Source organism: Heterodontus francisci, chromosome 6 (assembly GCF_036365525.1).
Source record: "Heterodontus francisci isolate sHetFra1 chromosome 6, sHetFra1.hap1, whole genome shotgun sequence".
NCBI lineage: Eukaryota > Metazoa > Chordata > Chondrichthyes > Heterodontiformes > Heterodontidae > Heterodontus > Heterodontus francisci.
Genome location: NC_090376.1, coordinates 35,886,627 through 35,909,795, shown reverse-complemented (window position 1 = coordinate 35,909,795; position 23,169 = coordinate 35,886,627). Strand labels below are relative to the sequence as shown.

At 41.8% G+C, this 23,169-nt stretch overlaps 1 protein-coding gene across 1 annotated transcript in view; it reads right to left on the bottom strand.

The window, feature by feature from the left end:
• The window catches only part of dclk1a (doublecortin-like kinase 1a), a 345,065-nt gene that overhangs the window by 80,248 nt on the left and 241,648 nt on the right, over window positions 1-23,169 (bottom strand). Inside the window, exon 5 of the mRNA XM_068032816.1 lies at window positions 18,221-18,315. Within this exon, the coding sequence (XP_067888917.1) occupies window positions 18,221-18,315 (95 nt within the window). The remainder of the gene's footprint in view (window positions 1-18,220; window positions 18,316-23,169) is intronic.

Here is a 23,169-nt window from a genome sequence, read left to right as displayed (position 1 = left end):
ACCTGACATCCTGAAGTTGTGGGTCACTTTCAGAGGGGTAATGATGGCAAACACTAACAGTTCGCCATCAACCCCTATGCAGACTTAGCTCAACTCCCTGGGAACAGACAGCACAGCATTCTTCAATGATAGCAAACAACTTTCTTCCTCCCTTTCTTTTAAGTTGGTTATTTTGTAAAATAAGCGCTTGGACATCCAGTCATTCTTCCTAATTGATTAATATTTATTGAGCTTGTGTGGTAAGCATGCATTGCAACTGGTAATGAAACATGGCTCGGGATTACATACAGCTCAGGAGACATCCCTATACACATGGGTCCCAATTTATAAAGTTATAAAATACAGCACTGTTTTTTTAAGATTACTTTATGGTTGAGAAAATGTTAAATTTTTAAGTTTATTATAAAACAAAGTCATTCATCATTATGTAGTGAGAGAGCTTATATGCGTTTATGCCTGCATAACTTTATGATCAATATAGCCATATGTTAGTTATCTTTGATATCGGAAACCAATTGAGCAATTGAATATTTTACTGCTTGTGATCTCTCTGGCACTATTCTGTAATCCTTCTGTAATGATCCACGTGTCAGAGGCGACCAAAGTCACGCTAATTCAGTAAATTTGTGATCGCCAATGCTTACGATGGGGGCGACAGTATTATAACTGTTCAAGCAAGGGTCCCTGCAGAATGCTGCAAAATTCCCAGAAAATTATGACATGGCATAAATAATGATATAAGTCACTCATGACAAAGTCCTGGAAGTTCTGCTCCATAATAATGCCATGTACCCAGAAGCTTCTGGCCCATTGGGATGGACTTTACATTGGCAACAGGGGTCCTGACGACGGGCCGGAAGTGAGGTGGGGAGGGGGTTGGGGGGGGGGGGGGGGGGGGGTGACCCTTCTTGGCTCTCTAATGGACTCCCGGCCGAATTCAACGGCAGGCAAGCAGGCAATTAACAGCGCGCCATCAGGGATGCCATCCCCTTTAAGGGACAAGATCCTACCCCAAAAGCAGCTCAGCAGACCCAGCAGCTGCACTGGGAGAGGTGGCCACTACTGGTACTGCAGGAGGCCCACAGCAGCAGCATGGAGGAGGCCCCAGACAACAGGTGAGTGGGGTCTAGCTTGCCAGGGCTGAGTAGGAGCCCCCCTAACCCCCAAGCTCACTAGGAGGCTGCTAGGTATTACCTGGCAGTGTCGCCACATGGTGGCGGGCCCCTCTGATGGTGTCCACTGCAGACAAGGGGCAGGACAACGTCGGGCATGCCGGACAACGTCGGGCATGCCACCCAATGCCCTCATGCCATTTTGTCTGCAGCTTCACATCCCAGCCCATCTCCAAGAGCCAGATAAAAACCAGACCACTGTGTTTCAAATTCTTTATTTTTTGAAAACAATAGTAGAATAATGGTTCTGAATAGTAAGATAGTCAATTAAATTCAAATGCTAATGATCAAGTCAGGAGAGTGATGAAACACTAACCACACATTCGGATGGATGCAGTTGCAAAACACTGAAGAGGCTCAACACCATTCAGGACAGAGCCGTTTGATTGTTCGATACCCTATTGCAAGTCTCAAAATCCTTCCCTTCCATCACTGACGTACTCCTTTAGCTCTATCTATATTACACATCACAGGTGGACCTTTACCAGCCCCCGGGTGGTGGGCTAGGAGGTTGGGGGTGGGGAGGGGTGTGGTAAAATGCTGGGGAGCCACCCAGGACACTCCCTGACACAGTCTCATCACTGGGAAAGTTTCCCAGCAACAGGAATGGCAGCAGTTTGATGGGCGGCCAATGCGAATAATTAGAGACTCAATTAAGGGCCATTTTCCCAGGCCGCTGGCATTTTGCCAGAAGCAAAGTGGCCCCCATCCCGCTGTGTGGGGAGGCCAGCAGCTGTATGGAGGCAGCTGTAATGAGTTCTTTTATGAAACGCGTGGAGTCCAGTTTTTGAAGATTTTAAACAGGTTTATTACAGCTAACCTATTATGTACAGTACAGAGCTAATTACTTAAAGAACCTTACTCTGGGTGTTACAGTTGGTTCTCATCTTGCTCCAGGAGATGGGTTGGGAGGTGAAGGTGCAGAGCTGCAAAACACTTGGGAATATCCTGTGGTCATGAAAGGCACTAAATAGATGCAAATCTTACTATCTGACTGGCACCCCATCTAAAACCTTTAAAATTCACTCCCTCCACCACCAGGGCACCATGCCTGCAGTGTGTACCATCTACAAGATGTACTGCAGCAAATTGCTAAGGGTTCCTCGACAGCACCTCCCAAATTCACAATCTTGACCACCTAGAAAGATAAGGGCAATAGGTGCATGGGAACACCGCACCTACAAAGTTCCACTCGAAGTCACACAGCAACCTGACTTGGAAATGTATCGCTGTTCGTTCATTATCTCTCGGTCAAAATTCTGGAAGTCCCTCCCTAACAGCACTGTGGAAGTACCTTCACCACACAGACTGCAGTTCACCACCATCTTCTCAAGGGCAATTAGGGATAGGAAATAAATGCTAGCCTTACCATTAGCACCACCTCCCACGAGCAAATCATAAAAAGATCATGTATAGGTACTTCTCAAACAAGGATGTAGATTTTTGTAACTTAACTCAAATTGGGCAATCTACAGGATGAGCTGTAGCAACTCAAAGTTTACTTCAACAGCACTTTCCTCTCCAGTAACCACCACAGGGAAGGACAAGAGCAGCAATGTCATGGGAACACCATCACCTCCAAGTCACACACCAACCAAACTTGGTAATATATCTCACTGGATTAACAGCTTGATATTCTCTACTTACCACTGTTATGGCCAACTGGCATGGCTTGTTCCCCCTGTTCACCTTCCAACTGACCACAGCAAGTATTCTTGTTACAAGTGTTTTAACCCCTTCTGTTTTATTTGCCCAAATAAACAGACAGAGACAGGTTTTCTTGTAGGTAAAAAAATAACTATTTTAAACAACTCCCAAAATGATTGCAATACCACTCACGCATGCATTCACTCTCACACGCACTCTCATAAGGAGATAGATAGAAATGTACAGAGTAAGAGGTGTTTAGAGTTCAGGTTGTAAAAGTTTGTTGTTTCAGGAACAACCTGTGGGATCCTACTTGGATGGTGAATTTTTAATGTTGCAGGCCTGTTTTCTGATCTTCATTGGCTGTTGCAGTCTCCTGGCAGTTCACTTTGGGTTGAAGATGGTGCTGGTGTCTTGGGTCAATTCTCACAGGTGGAAACATCGTTTTTGCAAAGGCACTCTCAAGTTGGCACTTCTGACTTGTCTCAGCAGGGTTCATCTGTATTGGTTGGAATCTTTCACATTTAGACTTGTTGGAATTCAAAAACGGCTTTTTTGTTGCTGTACTGAGAGAGCTGAGGACAGATGATGCTGTCTCTAGTCCTGTTCTGCCCTTTTGCTCCTCAAAATGATTACCTTTTAAGGTGAATTTTTATAAGGGTTTGCTTAACCCATGTGATTTCAGGTTTCAGTCCGAGCTGGGCTGTATAATGGCCTTGATGATGGCTCCATTCCGAGGTGAGGCTCGTTCACACTTCATTGCAATGGAGGTTATTCAGAGACGAGAAGACTGTGAAAGGTCTTGTCTCATTGTGTTTGAGTATAGCTCATATAGGTGTGATTATCTGTTGCATTTCCATGCAGACAGGGCTTAATTGGCTTTCAGTCTCAATAGACACAGATGCGGAATTGAGTGCAAGAGATGCTGAGAGTCACATGCCTTGTCCTGCATTTTGTTGACAGTCCATTTATCAGTCTCTTTAAAATTATTCCAATTTTTTTTATAACTCTTCAGTTCGGTTCTGTATTTTCATCGCTGCACTTCCTTTGAGTGTGCCACCTCCCCCCAAAAGGGAAAAAAAAATGAAATTCTTTGGATTTCATTTCTTTTTATGTTTTTTTTAAGAACGGAAGGAAGAACGAAGTATAGGATCACACCCCTGCACACATTCTGCATTCATACACCCACACCTCAATCTTACAACTGCTAGAGCTGGCATTGTCTGGAACAACCATTTCTTGTTCAAGTTTAAGTTCTTTTCATCCTTTTCCCATTTTATAAATACCTGTGATGTGATGTCGAAACAGGGTTGGATCTCTTTAGCTTCTGTTTGCAGTACTTTGGGAGACTGCTAGAGAGACATCTTCACTGTTCCAAGGCTTATAATATGCAAATTTCTGTTACTGCATTGTTCCTTGCTGTTTTCAAATTGTATTGCCTGAAAGCCCTTAACTGTGACTGCCACAAGACATGGCTTTAATAGTTCATTTTCTAGTGCATTAATAAGTCTAAGCTGACAGTGGGTGATAAATTCTTTTTAGCTCCAGTGAGGTGTCTGGGTTCCCCTTCTGCACTTTGTCCTTAGTGGGTTCTGAATCTGATTGCTGGGTCTAGTTAGCTTTGGATTTAAAAACTAAGCTTTTGATTCTTCAGTGGGCACATTCACACTGGCCTCACTTTTATTTTTCTTGCGGCTTTCACAACTGTTATTTACCTTGGGGTATTTTTCCATCCCTTTTCCCTTCACTTCAGGGATGACTAGCCCCCCAATCTGCCCCATGCCGTCTTGGACACTACTATTCGGAGGTGGCTGTCCAGCTTCTGCTGCACTCCCATGTGGCACTTTAGCTAGGTGAGGCATCTCCCTCACTCTTGGTTTGCCTGCTTGGGAAATTTCCTTGTCCCTAATTAAATCTTTAAAGAAAGTTTCTGCTAACTGTACCTCTGGTGCTTTTATCTCAGCTCCTTTCAATTCCTCTGGCTCTATCTTGGCCTCTTTAAATTCTACTGGCTTTCCTTCTTTAATCTTTACTGGCCCTATCATCCCCCGTGGGATTTTTGGGACTTCCACAGCCCTCTGCAGCTGTGCAGAATTTTGCTTGTTCCCCTCAGTTTCCCCCATCTCCGTGGACTGCTCTGGACCCTCTTGTTACAATACTGTGCTTCCTGCCAGGTCAACTCCCTGCACTGGTAAGCTTGGAATGACCCTGACGGTCTCTACCCAGTGACCAACTTACTCTGCAGGTAAACTTTAACTAAGGGAACCTTCAAGCATTTGCCAGCAGACCCTTTTATCAATACTGTGACATTTGTTCTATTTTTGGGTGGAATTTCTGTAAACTTTGCTACAGGTAGCGTTTGAAGACAACCGGTATCCCTGAGGATGGTTATCTCTTTGCCTGGTGCATGGGATACAAAAGGAGTCAACTTTCCTTTTTGCAAAAAGTTCTTGTAGATATTCTGATCTTGTGCCACATTAGCACACATGCGCACCACCTTTATAGCTACGGACACTGTCTTGTCTTTAGTGCCCCCTATTGTTTTTTTGGAATATTAACAATCTGCCTTGACATGCCCAGATTTTCCACACTGGGAACACATCAGGTATGCCCCAACTGATTTATAATTTGGATTCCTTCTTTTAAAAGTTGGATACTGATCTGGTTTTCTTTCCCTACTCCCCTTTTCTCTCAAGCCCATTTCTGCTTCATCTGCATCCCTCCTATCTCTCCCTCACCTATAAGAGTTACTAATCCAAAATTTATTCTGAGTCAGGGGTGTGTGTATTAACTCAGTCGTCAGCCAATTTTGCTGCTTCTCTTACCCTTGTAACTCTTTGCTCGTCAATATGTGTTCTTATATTAACTGGGATGCTATTTTTAACTTCTTCCAGCAACATCACTTCTCTCAAATTTTCATATGAGGGTTCCAGCTTGAGAGATCATATCCAACGATTGAAAGCCATATGTTTAATTCTTTCAAATCCAATGCATTTCTGGGTGGGTATTTTCTTAGTGTGTCTGGATTTCTGTCGATAGGCTTCAGGATTACTCATATGTGCTCAGGATAGTATTTTTGGTCATCTCATAGTTTGACAAACTTTTGTCCGACAATAGCGAATAAACCTCATGGGCCTTTCCTGTTAATTTGCTTTGCAGTAGCAGGGAACAGTCCTTCACTGGCCATTTCAACTGTTTTGCAAGCTTTTCAAATGAGATGAGAAATGCCTCCACATCCCCCTCATCGAACTTTGGCATCAAAGTACTTTAAGAGCTCAGCATTTGGTCCTGAGCTAGGGGTAGTTCCCTCACTAGCGGTGCCTTCAGTGGGTTTTCCCCTATTCAGTTTGAGCTGCCTTAACTCTCTTTCCTGTCCCTCCTTCTGGAAAGCTCTTTCTTTCTCCCGTTCCTAAAATTCTCTCTCCTCCTTCCACTCTTGGAATTCTAGCTCTAGTCTCCACTGTATCTTGGCTAACGCCAGCCTGTCTGTTTCAGAATCTATGCCTGTCTCCGGTTCTTCAAGTTCAATTTCAAAAAGGTTGGCCACAAATTTTAGGATTTTGGGTTTCCTAGCTTCTGGACAGATATTTATCTCTAAATTCATAGCTATACTCCTGAACTCTTCAATGTATATGGTTGTTGAACTGTCCCAAGTTACTTCACTCTGTTCAAGGAAGGTACTGGCCTTGAATGTGGATATTTTTAGTACTCTAGCACTGAAAACTACAAGAAAACCTGTATTGAAGTTTTTAAAAATTATTGATAGGGATCAATTTGGTTTCCTGCTTCCAATTTCTCGTTTGTTTGAGGATTCAATCTCGGACATAGAGGCCTCGATATGTTACGGCCAGGTGGGTGATGGCATGACTTGTTCCCACTGTTCGCGGCACAGTGGCGCAGTGGTTAGCACCGCAGCCTCACAGCACCAGCGACCCGGGTTCAATTCTGGGTACTGCCTGTGTGGAGTTTGCAAGTTCTCCCTGTGTCTGCGTGGGTTTCCTCCGGGTGCTCCGGTTTCCTCCCACAGCCAAAAAAGACTTGCAGGTTGATAGGTAAATTGGCCATTATAAATTGCCCCTAGTATAGGTAGGTGGTAGGGACAGGTGAGGATGTGGTAGGAATATGGGATTAGTGTAGGATTAGTATAAATGGGTGGTTAATGGTCGGCACAGACTCGGTGGGCCGAAGGGCCTGTTTCAGTGCTGTATCTCTAAATCTGTTCACTTCCCAACTGATCATAGCAAATGTTTTTGTTACTAGGGCTTCAACCACTTGCGTTTTATTTGCACAAATAAACAGACAATGACAGGGTTTCTTGTAGGTAAAAAAAACCTATTTATTTTAAACAAATCCCGAAATGATCGCAACACCACTCACACATGCATTCACTCTCACACACACTCTCAAGAGAAGAAAGATAGAAAAGTACAGGGTAAGAGGTGTTCAGAGTTCAGGTTGTAAAAGTCTGTTGTTTCAGGAATAACGTGTGGGATCCTCCGTGGACGGTGAATTTTTAAAGTTACAGGCCTGTTTGCTGGTGGTCTGGTATCCATTGGGCTGTTGCAGTCTCCTGGCAGCTCATATTGGGTTGAAGATGTTTTTGCAAAGGCACTTTCTTGTATCTGCTGTGGCTAACTTTCAACTTGTCTCAGCAGAGATCAACTGTATTGGCTGGAATTGATCTCTCTCGCTCTCTCTTAGCTTTACTGGAATTCAAAAATGGCTTTTTTTAAAAATTCATTTTGTTTTGTGGGATGTGGGTGTAGCTGGCAAGGCCAGCATTTATTGCCCATCCCTAATTGCCCTTGAACTGAGTGGCTTGCTAGGCCATTTCAGAGGGCAGTTAAGAGTCAACCACATTGCTGTGAGTCTGGAGTCACATGTAGGCCAGACCAGGTAAGGACGTCAGATTTCCTTCCCCAAAATCAAATGAGTTTTTACAACAAATCGACAATAGCTTCAAGGTCACCATTAGAGTAGCTTTTAATTCCAGATTTATTAATTTAATTCACGTTTCACTACCTGCTTAGGTGGGATTCAAACATATGTCCCCACAGCATTAGCCTGGGCTCTGGATTACTAGTCTAGTGACATTACCACTACACCACCAGCTCCCCTGTTGTACTATCAGAACTGAGAACAGACCAGACTGATGATGTTGTCTCTAGTCCTGTCCTGAACAGACTCCCCCTTAGTTCCTCAAAATGATTACCTTTTAAGGTGAATTTTTACAAGGGTTAGCTTCGCCCATGTAACTTCAGGTTTCAATTCTAGCTCGGCTTTATATAATGGCCTTGATGGCCTCATTCTGAGGAGATGAGGGTGGTTCACACTTCAGGTTATTCAGAGACGAGAAGTCTGTGAAAGGTCTTGTCTCATTGTGTTTGAGCATAGCTCACATCCAAGTGTGATTATCTGTCGCATTTCCATGCAGACGGGGCTTAATTGTTTTTCAGTCTTAATAGACACGGATGTAGATTTGAGTGCAAGAGTTGCTGAGGGTCATGAGTCTTGTCCTGCATTTTGATGGCAGCACATATACCAGTGTCTTTAAAATTGTTCCAAATTTTTAATAATTCTTCAGTTTGGTTCTGTATTTTCATCACTGCACTTCTTGTGAGCGAGCCACCACCATCACCTCAAGAACTCCAGTGGGCAACAAGAAATAGGCAATGAATAAAGGCATTGCTCACATTCTGACAGCGTAGGCCTGAGGCCTGCAGCCACTACTATTCGTACTTTTTATGTTTTTGCATTTTACTTCTACCTTGCTTCTGCTTTGCTATTGACCTTTAAAGAAAAACCTTTATTAAACCTGTAGTGAATTTTTAAAGGTTACTTTGTAGACATCGATTTAAAACTAAGTGTGATTGTACTCTAATTAAGTCAAGTAAGCAATCAATTATGTAATCATGGCAATCAACATGAACTTTTTTTGCCCAAGAACTCTTTCCTTTTGTTTTCATGCTTGTCAGGGTAGGTCATGCACAGCTGTTGTTTTGTCTAAAATACTGTTTTTCTCTTCTTGGAAATAACCGTTGCTTTTCCATTGTTTAAACAGAAGTCAGTTCTCACGGTATTCGATGACCCTTGAACTACAAGCCAGGACAGTGGATAATCTTGCACATGGGGTGTTCCACTACGGTGTGAAGTCAGAAGATAGAGTTTAATTGATGGACAGTATAAACTAATTGATGGCAGGTGAGAGACACTATCAAAGCATGTGTCAACAGCCTGAACGGCCTTGTAGTGCCTGTGAGGCGAATTTGATAAGGACTCATGGTTGTCAGACCTTTGTTTTGAGAAAGTCTGATGGAAGCCTCGGAGAGCTGGAATGGAGCGGTCTAGTCAACCATTGAAGACTACGGAGAAAGGGATGTCGACGGAGTGACTGAACAGAGAGTCCATCTTCTTGCAAGGTTTTCCGGAGACTTGGTGATGTTTAACCAAGGATAACGGTACCATTTTAGGGAGTTGTTGTGAATAGACTAATTTGGTGTTATAGCAGTTGTGCCATAAGTTTTTTGGTCTTTCTAGACTCTTTTCCTTCCTTTCATTTAAATAAAGTTATCTTTCTTTCCTTTTTATCATTAATAATTGTTTAATACTTACAATAATTACTCAATAAAATTATTGTTTTAACACATTATTTGGTGTTGAGTCACTCATTCCTGTTACGTCTCCGAACCTAAGTGAGACGCCGCAGGGGACTCTCACACCTTGCAAGAGGAAAAAGAAAATGCCTGCAATTTCTCACACAGCAATTTCATGGAGGCAGAGGCTTTGGTCAAGGCACCTGAAAGCAAGGTGTGTCCAAGGGCTGGATTTTGTGGCTCCCTGCGCTGGGCCAAAAAGAGGGGAAACACCACCTCTGCATTTTCGCGGCCTGCTGCAGCGATCCTCTTGTATTTTTCAATTAAAGATTCATGAGCTGGGATCCCCAACCCTTTAAAGATGGGGACCCTGTCGCCATGAGCTGCCGGCCAATCAGAGGGCCGGCGGCTCAGCAGTATGGGCAACACCACCAGGAGCAGTGGTCACTGCTGGTACTGCAGAGGCCTCGGACCCAGGCCCAGAGATGGAACGCCGGACAAGAGATGGATGAGGTAGGGTCACCGGGGCCAGTCCAGAAGGCCCTAATGAGCGGGATTGAGGGGGTAGTTGTGAAACCCAGGGGGTAAAGTTGTTCCTGGTTAGGGTGTCCTCTGTGGACCACAAATTGTCCGTGGAGGAGGCCCTTCCCCCACCCCCCCCCCAAGCCTGCAGGGAGGGCATCTCATGTTGCAAGGAGTCCCTCCCCGTATGGTGGAACCTGGCCCTTAATTGCTATTAATAGGCGACTTAAGGGCCTCAATTGGCCTCTGAGCAGGAAAGCCATCATTAGCCTATCCGGCCCCTAGAAAGATCGCTTGCCGACGGGGAGGGGATGAGCCCTCCGCCCTGCTGGCACCCTCCCACCACTCGTCGCGATACTCTGTGTCCCCTTCCCCGCCTCAGTAGGGCCCATAAAATCCCGGCCCAAGTTTAGGGAAAGGAAAACTGAAGTGCTGCAATTCCCAGTTACTGTCATACAGAGAAAATCTGTGTGACACTAAAGGAGCAATAAAAAGATGAAAATGATTACCCGAATAGATCGAAGATAAGATGATAAAACAGAAAGCTCCAATTTTGTATGTATTGCTGTTAGTTTATTGTGTTAGTAATGTAGGCCCAGAGGTAAATGTTATATTGTCAGAATATTGCATAATGTGGTTAAAATAGAGTCCACAGTAGATTCTGTGCTAGAATAGGGAATACAAAACTGATAAGATACAATTGCTTTAATCAAATTGTGCTCCTTATTCCATAATTGGACCAGAAGGAGACTGTGCCAGACATCATAGCTGCAGATCTGTTTTCAAATCAAATTTGATGTGCAGAATCTACATGCCTACTGGGGATTACCAGCTCCAGAGCAGCCAATTACAACACAAAAAAATGCATAATCTATCTACTAATAGTTATTAATTGAAAAACACTATTGCACTCATGGATTTTTTTAGTATTTCAAACTTGAGTGGGTAATTTGTAACCAGAAGACCTCTGCATACAATTAGCTTCATCCGTCTCATCATGAGAAAAATTGAATCAAAACCACTGAAGATTTTCACTACAGTATGAAGATATAAACAATAACATTCTATTTAATTGTATAGAATTACTTTGAGACAGATTTTGCTCTCAAAATAATTGTGAGGCTAATGGTGCTCACTATTATGAATGAATAAATGGTCCAATGATTTCAGGCGAGAGCAAATGAGCGTTTAAATGCCAATATCAAAACGTTGCTGTCCGAGTTGTGCCAGTCTGCCATTAGCTTAATGAAATAGACTTTGTCTGCCTCACCATCAAAATGCATTGACTAGCATGAAGTTGCTGTATTTGCACAGTAGATAATCTAAGTCAAAATGATAAATGTTAATTACTCTCATTCAACCTCTCCGGCACTGAAAATTAATTATTGCAAGTGTGGAGTATCCTTCAAGTATTAATTGCTGTTGGAGATTTCAAAAATGCTAAAATTAAAATGAAACACTTTTTTACTTCTCCTTTCAATCTTTTTATTTTCTCTTAACCCATTCTTTCTTTCCCTCATTTCTTTTTCTGTACCTGATTTGAAATTGAATTCATCTACTCTAGTTTACACTTCCTTCTCAGTTATTATGCTGTTTCTCAATTCTTCAATCTGATTGGTTAAGAAGATACACAGCTGCTTTCCCTATTCACTCAAGTCCCAAATGCCCAGTTTTCCTCGTTGCTTGCAATTTTTGCACCTATCATGCAAAAAAAAAGAACCTAAACGTGCAAGGGTAAGTCTAACTAATGGCGGATGCCATTAGATGCCCTGCCACAGCAAAATCTGGGCCATAGAATTTACAGCCTAAATTTGGGTCACAGAATGAGCTAACTGTCCTTCACTTTTGGAAATCTGAAGGAAGTGCTAAAATACTTAGAAAGGGAAAAGTGTGGGAGCTTGATTTTAATCTTTGCTTTATCGAGCCTATTATACCTATACGGGTGTAATGTGATAAACTCTTCAGCACAATTGCCTATTAAATGAATGTGTATTTAGAGAATGATAAGGGTACCTTAGGTAAAGGTAAGGAATGTTTAGAGAAAGGTAAGAGTTGGCTACTGAAATACTCACTGCTGAACACACCTTTAATACATCTTTCATATACACGTTATCTCCAATTGGTTCACACAACTCTATTGGACAATTGTATTGAATGTGTCAAAGAACTAACACTTTTGTAGACATATTTGTGGTTCACAGATTACAAAAAAACCCACAAACTATTTTATTGATAATACTATTGTCAAATTTTCAGGTGTAGTAACAAATATTTATTCTATTCATATAAATAGTAAAAACTTTAATTTTTACAGCTAGTCTGATTCATATCATCAATGTTAAAATCTGGTTGGGTGTAAAACATGAAGTGGACTCAAACCTGCCTGTTTCCCACCTGGTGGGTTAGGTTAAAATTCCTTCATTGCTTAGTCAGTAATCTAGTGATGTTTGCCCTCTCATTGTAGAACTTGCCTGATTTTCATTCCTTTGTGATAAAGCTAAGTCATATAGCTACATGGTAAGGTGGATTGGACTAGTGGCATGATGTATCATCTTGGTCAGATTTCACTGTTGAGGAAAGTATAAAGAGTCCAGTGCTCTTTAACCTTGAAAGGAGAGGACAAAGAAATAACCATATAACTATACAGTAAATGGAAAAGTCCTGGGGAAAATTGATGTCCAGAGAGATTTGGGTGTTCAGGTCCACTGTTCCCTGAAGGTGGCAACGCAGGTAAATAGAGTGGTCAAGAAGGCATACGGCATGCTTTCCTTCATCGGACGGGGCATTGAGTACAAGAGTTGGCAGGTCATGTTACAGTTGTATAGGACTTTGGTTCGGCCACATTTGGAATACTGCGTACAGTTCTGGTCGCCACATTATCAAAAGGATGTGGATGCTTTGGAGAGGGTGCAGAGGAGGTTCACCAGGATGTTGCCTGGTATGGAGGGCGCTAGCTATGAAGAGAGGTTGAGTAGATTAGGATTATTTTCATTAGAAAGACGGAGGTTGAGGGGGAACCTGATTGAGGTGTACAAAATCATGAGAGGTATAGACAGGGTGGATAGCAAGAGGCTTTTTCCCAGAGTGGGGGTTTCAATTACTAGAGGACACGAGTTCAAAGTGAAAGGGGAAATGTTTAGGGGGGATATGCGTGGAAAGTTCTTTACGCAGAGGGTGGTGGGCACCTGGAACGCATTGCCAGCGGAGGTGGTAGATGCGGGCACAATGGAGTCTTTTAAGATGTATCTAGACAGATACATGAATGGGCAGGAAGAAAAGAGATACAGAACCTTAGAAAATAGGCGACATGTTTAGAGAGAGGATCTGGATCGGCGCAGGCTTGGAGGGCCGAAGGGCCTGTTCCTGTGCTGTAATTATCTTTGTTCTTTGTTCTTTGTATATGTAATAATACGGTCAATCTGAAGAAATACGTCAAGGCATGTCAGGATGCTAGAACAAGAGAGCATAGATTCGTGAAGTTTTGGACTAATTTCTTCATGTGAAAAGTGATCAACACTTGGAATGTACTCTGGGTAGGCTATTGGAGAAAAAACATTCAACTAATTCAAGAGACAGTTAGATAATATCATGAGGGGAAGGCAAGTTTTTTAAAGTTTGGATGGGTGAGTTAAGATTTGTTGAATGGCCTCCCTCATCTTGGAATCTTGTAAGCATGAGTTATTCTTCATCTCCCAGCAAAATGTCAGAGTGGCACCTTGCTGCTTTTTTTATCAATGGATTTGCAAAGAAAGATTGTGTAAAGGCGAGTCAATGGCTTGCTATTGTACAAACACTTGGGGCTGAATTTTATGATGCCGGGCCAGAAAGATGAGAGGAACGCCACCTCAGCCATTTGGGGCACCCCTGGATGCATTTTATGGCGCTCAGGCAGTTAACTGTCCAGCGCTGGGGTCTCTGTCCCTTTAAGGACAAGGATCCTGCCTCCAAGAGCTGTCAGCCAATCAGAGGGCTGGCAGCTCAGCAGTGCCAGAGGTAAAATAAACATTCTAATTTTGAATAACAAGAACACTAACCCAACAGTACTGTGCGAACATTTCAGTACACACCAAAATCAAATATAAATTAAAACAAATGATTTACTGCATAGCTTTTAAATGCTTTCAGCAACACAATTTGTGCAAAATATTTGAAAATTTTGTGTTTTAGTCAACATAAACATACTTTTAATGATTATATTAAATCTTTGCTCAAAGGATTTTTTATTTGTCCTCTATGTCTAAGTAATATTTAAATGGTATTCAGAGAGGAAGTTTGATTTTATATGGATGTTCTACAAATATATTTGTGGAATATGAAAAGCGTCGTATAAAGGTTGTAAATTTGATATCATAGATATTTCTTACATTTTATATCCAATTCATTTCTGTTGCTCAGATCAGCACTGTTCATGTATATTGTTCTGACTCTCACACAGTACAATAGGTGACATTTTGATTTGTTCCAAAATTAAGATGCAATCATTGCACATAGTGGAATGATTATGAAAAGGAAAACAATTTCAAAATAAACATTTACAAAATATTTTAAACCTATTGATCATTGCTACATTTGAATTGGCAATTACTGCTGCTTTAAGAGTCAGTCTTCCATTTATAGAGAATTCAGTTCCAGCAAAGTTGTATCTGAATATACCAACCGGCAAAGGATCATATCCTTCAGTACTTCTCATCCTCAGCCAGATTATCACCATATCATTGACTGTAGCAGTCAGCTTAAAATTAAGATTGAATTGAAGATTAGAACTGAATCTATTCAATACATGGAAACTGAGAATGGTAATAACTACTGAACCCAATCTACAGCAAGACAGCTACAATTTCATATTTTTCCAAGGTTTTACAGGAGAAACAATTTAGGAATCTTAGAATCAGGTGTTGAGAATTGGTGATTGTAATATTATTTCCTATTAATGTGTCTATGAATATTGGTCCCATAACTATCTGAAAAATAAGGGGCATAAACAAGAAACCCTCTCTGTTATTATTTTCATTCATTCTGGGGGAGTGGTCATTGCTGACAGGGCTGCAGTTATTGCCCATCCCTAGTTGCCCTGAGGTGGTGGTGGTGATGGGCTGCCTTCTTGAATTGCTGCAGTGTCTGTGGTATTCTTTGGAGCTGTTTAATACAAATAAGTGGCTTGCTAGGCCACTATAGAGGGCAGTTAACAGTCAATCACATTGGTGTGGAACTGGAATCATATAGAAGCCAGACTGGGTAAGGTTGGAAGGTTTCTTTTCCTAAAGGACATTAGTGAACCAGTGTGGTATTTACAACAATCAGACAGCTTCATGGTCACTTTTACTGGTACCAGCTCTTTATTTCCAGATTATGTGGTCATCGCCTAAATGAAAAGAATATGAATAATAAGCTGAACCCTAACTGTAATTCTTTTCCAGTTTTAATCCAATTTCAGTAACAATTAGGGGAAAAAAACACAGCAACTGTAAAGGTAAAACAAAAGTTAAATGTTTTACTATTACATAACAAACACCTGACATTTTGCTCCATTGTCTCTCTACAGTGAGTCTCCCACGGAATCTGAATCATCCATAGAGAGGGGGAGGTACAGGCCCTGTGAGACAAAGTTCAGTACAGTATTGCAGACAGCCTTGTAAATTATGTTTTCAGCTGTATTGTGTAGAATGAAACATTACATCCTGTTAACCCTTAACTTACTCTTTTAATGGAAACTCAGTATCATAAGATCATAAGAAATAGAAGCAGGAGTAGGCCATTCAGCCCCTCGAGATTGCTCCGCCATTCAATAAGATCGTGGCTGATCTGATTGTGGCCTTAACTCCACCTTCCTGCCAGCCCCCCATAACCCTCAACTCCCTTGTAGATCAAAAATCTGTCTAACTCAGCCTTGATTATCTTCAAAGGCCAGCCTTCACTGCTCTCTGGGGAAGAGAATTTCAAACACTAACAACTGTCTGAGAGAAGAAATTCCTCCTCATCTGCGTCTTAAAAGGGAGACTGTGCCTCCTAACTCTACAAAATTCCCCCACAAAGATAAACATCCTTTCAGCGTCTAGCCTGCCAAGCCCCCTCAGAAGCTTATATGTTTCAATAAGACCACCTCTTATTCTTCTAAACTCCAATGAGTATAGGCCCAACCTGCTCAACCTTTCCTCATAAGGCAACCCCGTCATCCCATCAATCAGCCTAGTGAACCTTCTCTGAACTGCTTCCAATGCAAGTATTTCCCTTCTTAAGTAAGGAGACATAAACTGTACACAGTACTCTAGGTGCAGTCTCCCTAATGCCCTGTACAGTTGTAGCAAGGCTGCCCCACTTCCATACTTCATCCCCCGGCAATAAATGCCAACATTTCATTTGCCTAATTACTTGCTGTACCTGCCTGTTAATCATTTCTGATTCATGTACAAGGACACCCAGATCCCTCTGTATCTCAGCATTCTGTTGTGTCTCTCCATGTAAATAATATTCTGCTTTTCTATTCTTCCTGCCAAAGTGGACAACCTCACATTTTCCCACATTATATTCCATCTGCCAAATTTTTGCCCACTCACTTAACCGATCTATATCTCTTTGTGTCCTCTTCACAACTTGATTTCCTACCTATTTTTGTATTGTCCACAAATTTGGGTACAATACACTCGGTCCCTTCATCCAAGTCACTAATATGGTTTGTAAATAGTTGAGGCCCAGCTCTGGTCCCTGTGGCATGCCACTATTTACAATTTGCCAACCTGAAAATGCCCCATTTGTCCCAACTCTGTTTCCTGTTAGTTAGCCAATCCTCTATCCATGCTAATGTATTACTCCCAACACCATGAGCTCTTAACTTGTATAGTAACTTTTTATGTGGCACCTTATCGAATGCCTTTTCAAAATCCTAATACACTACATCTACTAGTTCTTCTTTATTCACCCTGCTTATTACATCCTCAAAGAAGTCTAATATATTTGTCAAACACGATTTCCTTGAATCTGCTTGATTGCATTATGATTTTCTAAATGTCCTGCTACTACTTCCTTAATAACAGATTCCAGCATTTTCCCAATGACAGATGTTAGGCATACTGGCCTGTAGTTTCCTGCTTTCTGTTTACCTCCTTTCTTGAATAGAGGTGTTAAATTTCCAATCCGCTGGGACCTTTCTAGAATCTAGGGAATTGGGTGGGTATAGCAGTTCACTGAAGTGAAGCATATATCAGTGAAGAAAACTGGTAAAAAACCTATCGATCAGCCATGGTGTCGGGCAGCTGGATATCTCTGACTTCAGACTGAACATCAGTATGTCACCCATCCTCTACGACACAGGCTACAAGAGGTTCCATTTCTTTTGAGTGGGCACAATTCCTATCTCTTCTAACCTAAATGAAAAAGTATTCTGTGACATGCAGTTTACATACAAATCTCCCCTTTTTTGCTAGAATTAGCGAAGAGAGGAATTTTGACCAAGTCTCTGGACTGTCAAATGCTCTTCTCTACCTGAAACAACCATTAGTAGCAACTTAACTTAGTTCAACAACAGGGCTGAAAAAAATGGCAGTCTAGGCCTTTTCAATATCAGATCCCTTTCTTATTAAAGTACAATAAATAGTTGTACACAAAGTATTTAGAAAATCAAGAAATGTTTGAGCTTCTCCTTTAAAAATAAAATGTTGGTCAGTATCAGAATGATTACAATGAAATCTCAGCTGGACATGCATAAATGTTTTTGTACACTCATTCAGGTTTTAGAACGGTGAAGAAATAAAAGGACTGACTATGGTGTAGTTGAGCTTGTTGCCAGGCAACATACCAGAACTATGAGAAAAGGCAGATATATCAAGAGAATGCATAATGATTTTTTCCCTAAAAAGATGAAGCTTATACCAATTATTCCTGGCTACAATACAAAAAGCATTTATATCTGTAAGGTGTAATAATAATCTTAAGAATACTAATTAAAACCATTACACTGAACTACTGGTCTCTAAGGAATACTATGCCTTTCCTTTTATCACAAACAATTTGTATTGCTGTACTTATGGCTGAGGAACTTAGCTTTTTTATGATACACAACTACAAAGCTGCTTACTCTGTTATTGAATCGTTGTGTTTTTCATTTGACACAAATGTCAGCATGCTTTTAATACCAATGTGTATGAAAAGCTGTTTTTTCTCCCCAGAGCAGTTCACTTGCAGTTAATGAGTCCCTCTGAAATATGTCATTTTTCTTCAGTATTGTTACCTTTTTGATGATTAATTGCTTTGACCAGTCAAGCTTCTCTATATGTAATTAGAACATCTCACCTTCTGTTTACGTAGGCTGCCTGGGCTGGTTGGCGATGGGCTTGGCGTCTTGGTGGAACGTGGAGTAGAAAGCTGGCTACCAGGGGTTCCATTCACTAAAAGAAGAAATATCTGTAAGGTCACAATTATTTAACAATTTGTGCAATACACAGGCTTCATGGACTGAGTAATATGACTGTTAGTACAAGGGGCAGTGTGGACATCCCTCAAATTCAACCTTCTAAATACATATGAGTTTTATGCAAATTATACTGCATTCCACAAGTATTAAACTTTAAATCCAATTGAGTTTATTCCTCATTTAATAACTTATACCTTAGTGCTTTCTTGAGATTTTGTGTATTTTTTATGTTGCTATTTTATTCCATATTTTACTTTTAAATTTTAGATTCTTCATCCTATGAACGATTTTTTGACTCAGAGGGTTGTCAGGTGGCTTGCTTCTTCCACTGTTGGTATTTGAAAAGCCACGAGGAGATGGATGAGAGTCTCTTGGGTACAAACTTCCTTTCTGATTTCTCTCCTTTCTGGAGGGATATCTACCTTCCACTTCATTGTTAACTGGCTCACGGGGAAGTTCAAGTATGTAGTTGCCTTCCACTTCTTCACAACATAGCACATTGGTGCTCTAGCACACTGCACTACTGCTACCTTCTGTATCCTTTGTTATTTTCAAATTTTGTTAGAAATTTTTTTAATGCGTGGGGGAAACTTTTCCTTACATTTCATTAAATATCCTCTTGGATTCTAAATTTATCAAAAACATTCCACATAATTAAATGCAATGCTCCACAGAAATCCACTAACTTCATTTTTCCTTTGCTGGAAGATGCCTTTTTGGCCTCGCATGTCTTATAATGAGCAAATGATCAAGATAAATGTTACTAATGAATAACTGTTATTGTAGAACTGTCCTCTGATAAAAGACGGACACATTACATGATGTATGGAATTTACTGCTAAAGGAGGCAGTGAGGCTGAATGCAGAAAAGTAATTGAGAGAGAGTTGGAAAGCAGTTGGAAAAAAAATGATAGAGCATGACAGCTATCATGCAATATATTTCCGAGACACTGGGACAGGCCATATAGACCAAAATGGTCTTTTTCATTCCTGTGCTCCTACGTTCCTATTACAATAGGTCTTCCACTGCACACCTGTAAATAGACATCAGGACATGCTAATGAATCACCATTTGAAAGGGTATAATCTATTAATTTGGCTAATTATACTTTTTACAAATTAAAATCAATAAACTCCCATTATATACTTCAATTCTAAAGTGTGTGATGTTGAAATATTTGTAAATGTGTAGAATTTAGTGCCGAGGCAAAAAATGTTTATTACAATAATTTGTGTAGCATGTAAAGTGTATTTTAGGTTTCCAGCATTTTTTTTAAGAGATACAGCACTGAAACAGGCCCTTCGGCCCACCGAGTCCGTGCCGACCATCAACCACCCATTTATACTAATCCTACACTAATCCCATATTCCTACCACATCCCCACCTGTCCCTATATTTCCCTACCACCTACCTATACTAGGGGCAATTTATAATGGCCAATTTACCTACCAACCTGCAAGTCTTTTGGCTTGTGGGAGGAAACCGGAGCACCCGGAGAAAACCCACGCAGACACAGGGAGAACTTGCAAACTCCACACAGGTAGTACCCAGAATTGAACCCGGGTCGCTGGAGCTGTGAGGCTGCGGTGCTAACCACTGCGCCACTGTTTTTATTTCGGATTTCCAGCATTTGCAGTATTTTGCATGTATTTTAGGTTATTACTGTTTCTGTAATCGAAGTACCTTTCAGTTTGGTTCACCTGATAGTCTTGTGGTTTCAAGGAACAGACCACATTTTACCTATGCTTGACATGCTACAACAATGCCAACTTGCACTTCTATAATATCTTTAATGCAGAAAATGTCCCATGGTATATCACCAAATGGCTTACGAAAATGGATTTTGAGCTAAGGAGGAAGCAACTTGGAATGGTGACTTAAGGCTAGGTTGAAGGGATGGGTGTTGAGGAGGTTTTTAAAAAGTGGAGGGAGAGGTGCACAGATGGATAAGTTTATAGAACAAGTTACAAGGAGCATAAATGAGGTGATTGAAAGCTCTACCACTAATGGTAGGTTAAAGGGAGGGGCAAGCATAGAAACCTCAAGAGAAAGAGTGCTCGGATGAGGATATGTTGCTGAAGTAAATTAGAAATAGGGTGGGGCAAGAGTTAGTAGGGCTTTATAGACAAGAACAATGATTTTGAATTGAATGTTTCTGGGTACAGGGATCAAAAGTAAGGAGTGGTGATAGGACTGAAGAACTATTGGGACTTAGTGCAAACAGGATGTATGTGGCACAGTTTAAACACATTGAGGTCATGAAAGAAGGCAGGTGGGAGTGTTAAAATAATCAAGTCTAAAGGTGGCAAAGGTACGTATAAGGTTTTGGTGGCAGAAGAAATGAGGTGGGGCGAAGGCTGACAATATTGCAGAGATGCAAATTATGCAGTCTTGATGATGGATAGAATGTGTGGTTTCATGCTCATCTAGATCAAACAGAACATTAATATTGCAAATGGCTTTGTTCAGCCTGAAAGGATGAGCAGTTAGTGGCAAGCGAATGGCCTTTATAGCAGATGCAATGGCATGATATTGAACTAAAGAAGTTGTGATTCACCAGGATTTGATTTTGGACAAATAGGCTGGCAGCACCAAAGCTGTTGGAAAAAAAGAGGAGTGATGGAGAGCTAGAGCTGGATTTTATCAATCTACATGTGAAAGTTAACCCCAACCCTGAAGGGCAGCATATAGATAAAGAAAAGGAAGAGGAGACCCTAGAGGTACAGTATAGGGAACTGCTGCATTGCCAAAGATGCTGCTCTTCAAGTGAGATTAGATTAGATTAGATTAGAGATACAGCACTAAACCAACACTCTGTTTGGGTGAAAGATCTTGGAAACATTTTGAACAAAAATGCAGGGAGTTCCCAGGTGTCCTTTCCCAACCAACAGGCTGAATTTAATCGAGCTGGCAGGATCCTGGCACCGGGCCAAAAAAGCAAGGGCCCTTCTGAGCCCCCCCGCGCAATTCAATGGTAGTCGGGCAACTAACTTCCGGGCTCCATGGTCCCCTTCCCTTTAAAAACTGTGATTCTGCCTCCAAGAGCTGCCGGCCAATCAGAGGGCCAGCAGCTCAGTAGCATCAGCCGCACCACCAGGAGCAGTGGCCACTGTTGGTACTACAACAGGCCTGGGTCCAGGCCTATCGCTGGAACCCCGGACCCAAGGTAAGTGGGATGGGGTAGGTGGGGCCAGTCCAGCAGGCCCCAGCAAGGGGTGGGGGAGGGTGAGCATTGAGGGTGGAGGGGGTATTCATGGAAGAGCAGCCTTTGCCACTGGGGGCTCTCTGTGGGCCACATATTTCCCCCAGAGGAGCCCCCTGCGCCTTAGCTGGCAGGGAGGCCACCTTTTTTCAGTGGGCGACCTCCCTGCATGATGGAGGTTCCGCCCACTATCGGTTTAATTCCAGAGGCAGCGGGAAGAGGCCCTTAAGTGGCTAGTGATTGGCCACTTAAGGGCCTCAATTAGCCTCTGGGCAGGCACGCCGCCTTTGGCCTTTCCCACCCCCGACTTAATTGCGGTACCTTGGGCAGGCGATGGGCCCTCTGCTCCCCACCTTCCGTCGCAATTCAATGGGCCCCTGCTTCCCAGCCCTGGCGACCCATTAAATTCCGCACACCATATCCAAAAACAAATTAACTAAATTAACAAAAAACAATCATCTTGTTGCTGGTTTCTATATCGTTTGGAGCATATAATGGCTGCTTTATTTCCACTGGCGCAGTGGTTAGCACCGCAGCCTCACAGATCCAGTGATCCGGGTTCAATTCTGGGTACTGCCCGTGCGAAGTTTGCAAGTTCTCCCTGTGAACCGCGTGGGTTTTCGCCGGGTGCTCCGGTTTCCTCCCACAGCCAAAGACTTGCAGGTTGATAGGTAAATTGGCCATTATAAATTGCCCCTAGTATAGGTAGGTGGTAGGGGAAAATAGGGAAGGTGGGGATGTAGTAGGAATATGGGATTAGTGTAGGATTAGTATAAATGGGTGGTTGATGGTCGGCACAGACTCGATGGGCCGATGGGCCTGTTACAGTGCTGTATCGCTAAATAAATAAAAATAAAAATCATTCTCTCTATGTAACTTTTCTGAGAGATGCTATATAATTACAAGCCTTTCGTTCTAGCATTAACAACATAAGAAATTGCAGTCACACCATTTGAAACAGCCAAATTTCAGATTCAAATGATGCAAATATTGTCAAACACCAAATGCTGCCCAAGCTGTCAGCTCAGCTTCAATATTGGAGTTACAAGTAGAAAACAATTAATCTTATTCACCAATATAATTAACCACAACAAACAAAAGCACATTAATGGATCTACTGATCAGTAATAGAAGATATAATTAATTTCATTCATAAAACAGATTTCTGAATTTTAAACTACTTTCTATTAAAAACAATTATTTCATAAGCTGTGCTATAGATGTATGAAAAAGTTAGTCAGTAATTCAGAAAATCCAACAAACTCAGTTCAGTCATCTTTTTTCTTCTGTTTTCTTTCTTTATCCCTGTTGTGTCCGAAAGATGAGGAGTCGCACTGGCAAATGACACCTTCTGCCAGCAGATCCTATCCATGCAAACATTTTTAATATATGAGCCTTGGCACTAAGTGTAAGTGTGCCGCTGAAACAGGGAGGCCATCGAGCATCCAAACTTACACACCTACAGGAGGCTTGCTCAAGATTACTGAACAGCAAGATCCCAGTTCAAGCTTTCCCCCTCCCTAGATTTGGATCTGAGATCAAGGATGATGTTTTCAGTAATAAAACAGAAAATGCTAGAAATACTCAGCAGGTCTGGCAGCATCTGTGGAGAGGGAAACAGAGTT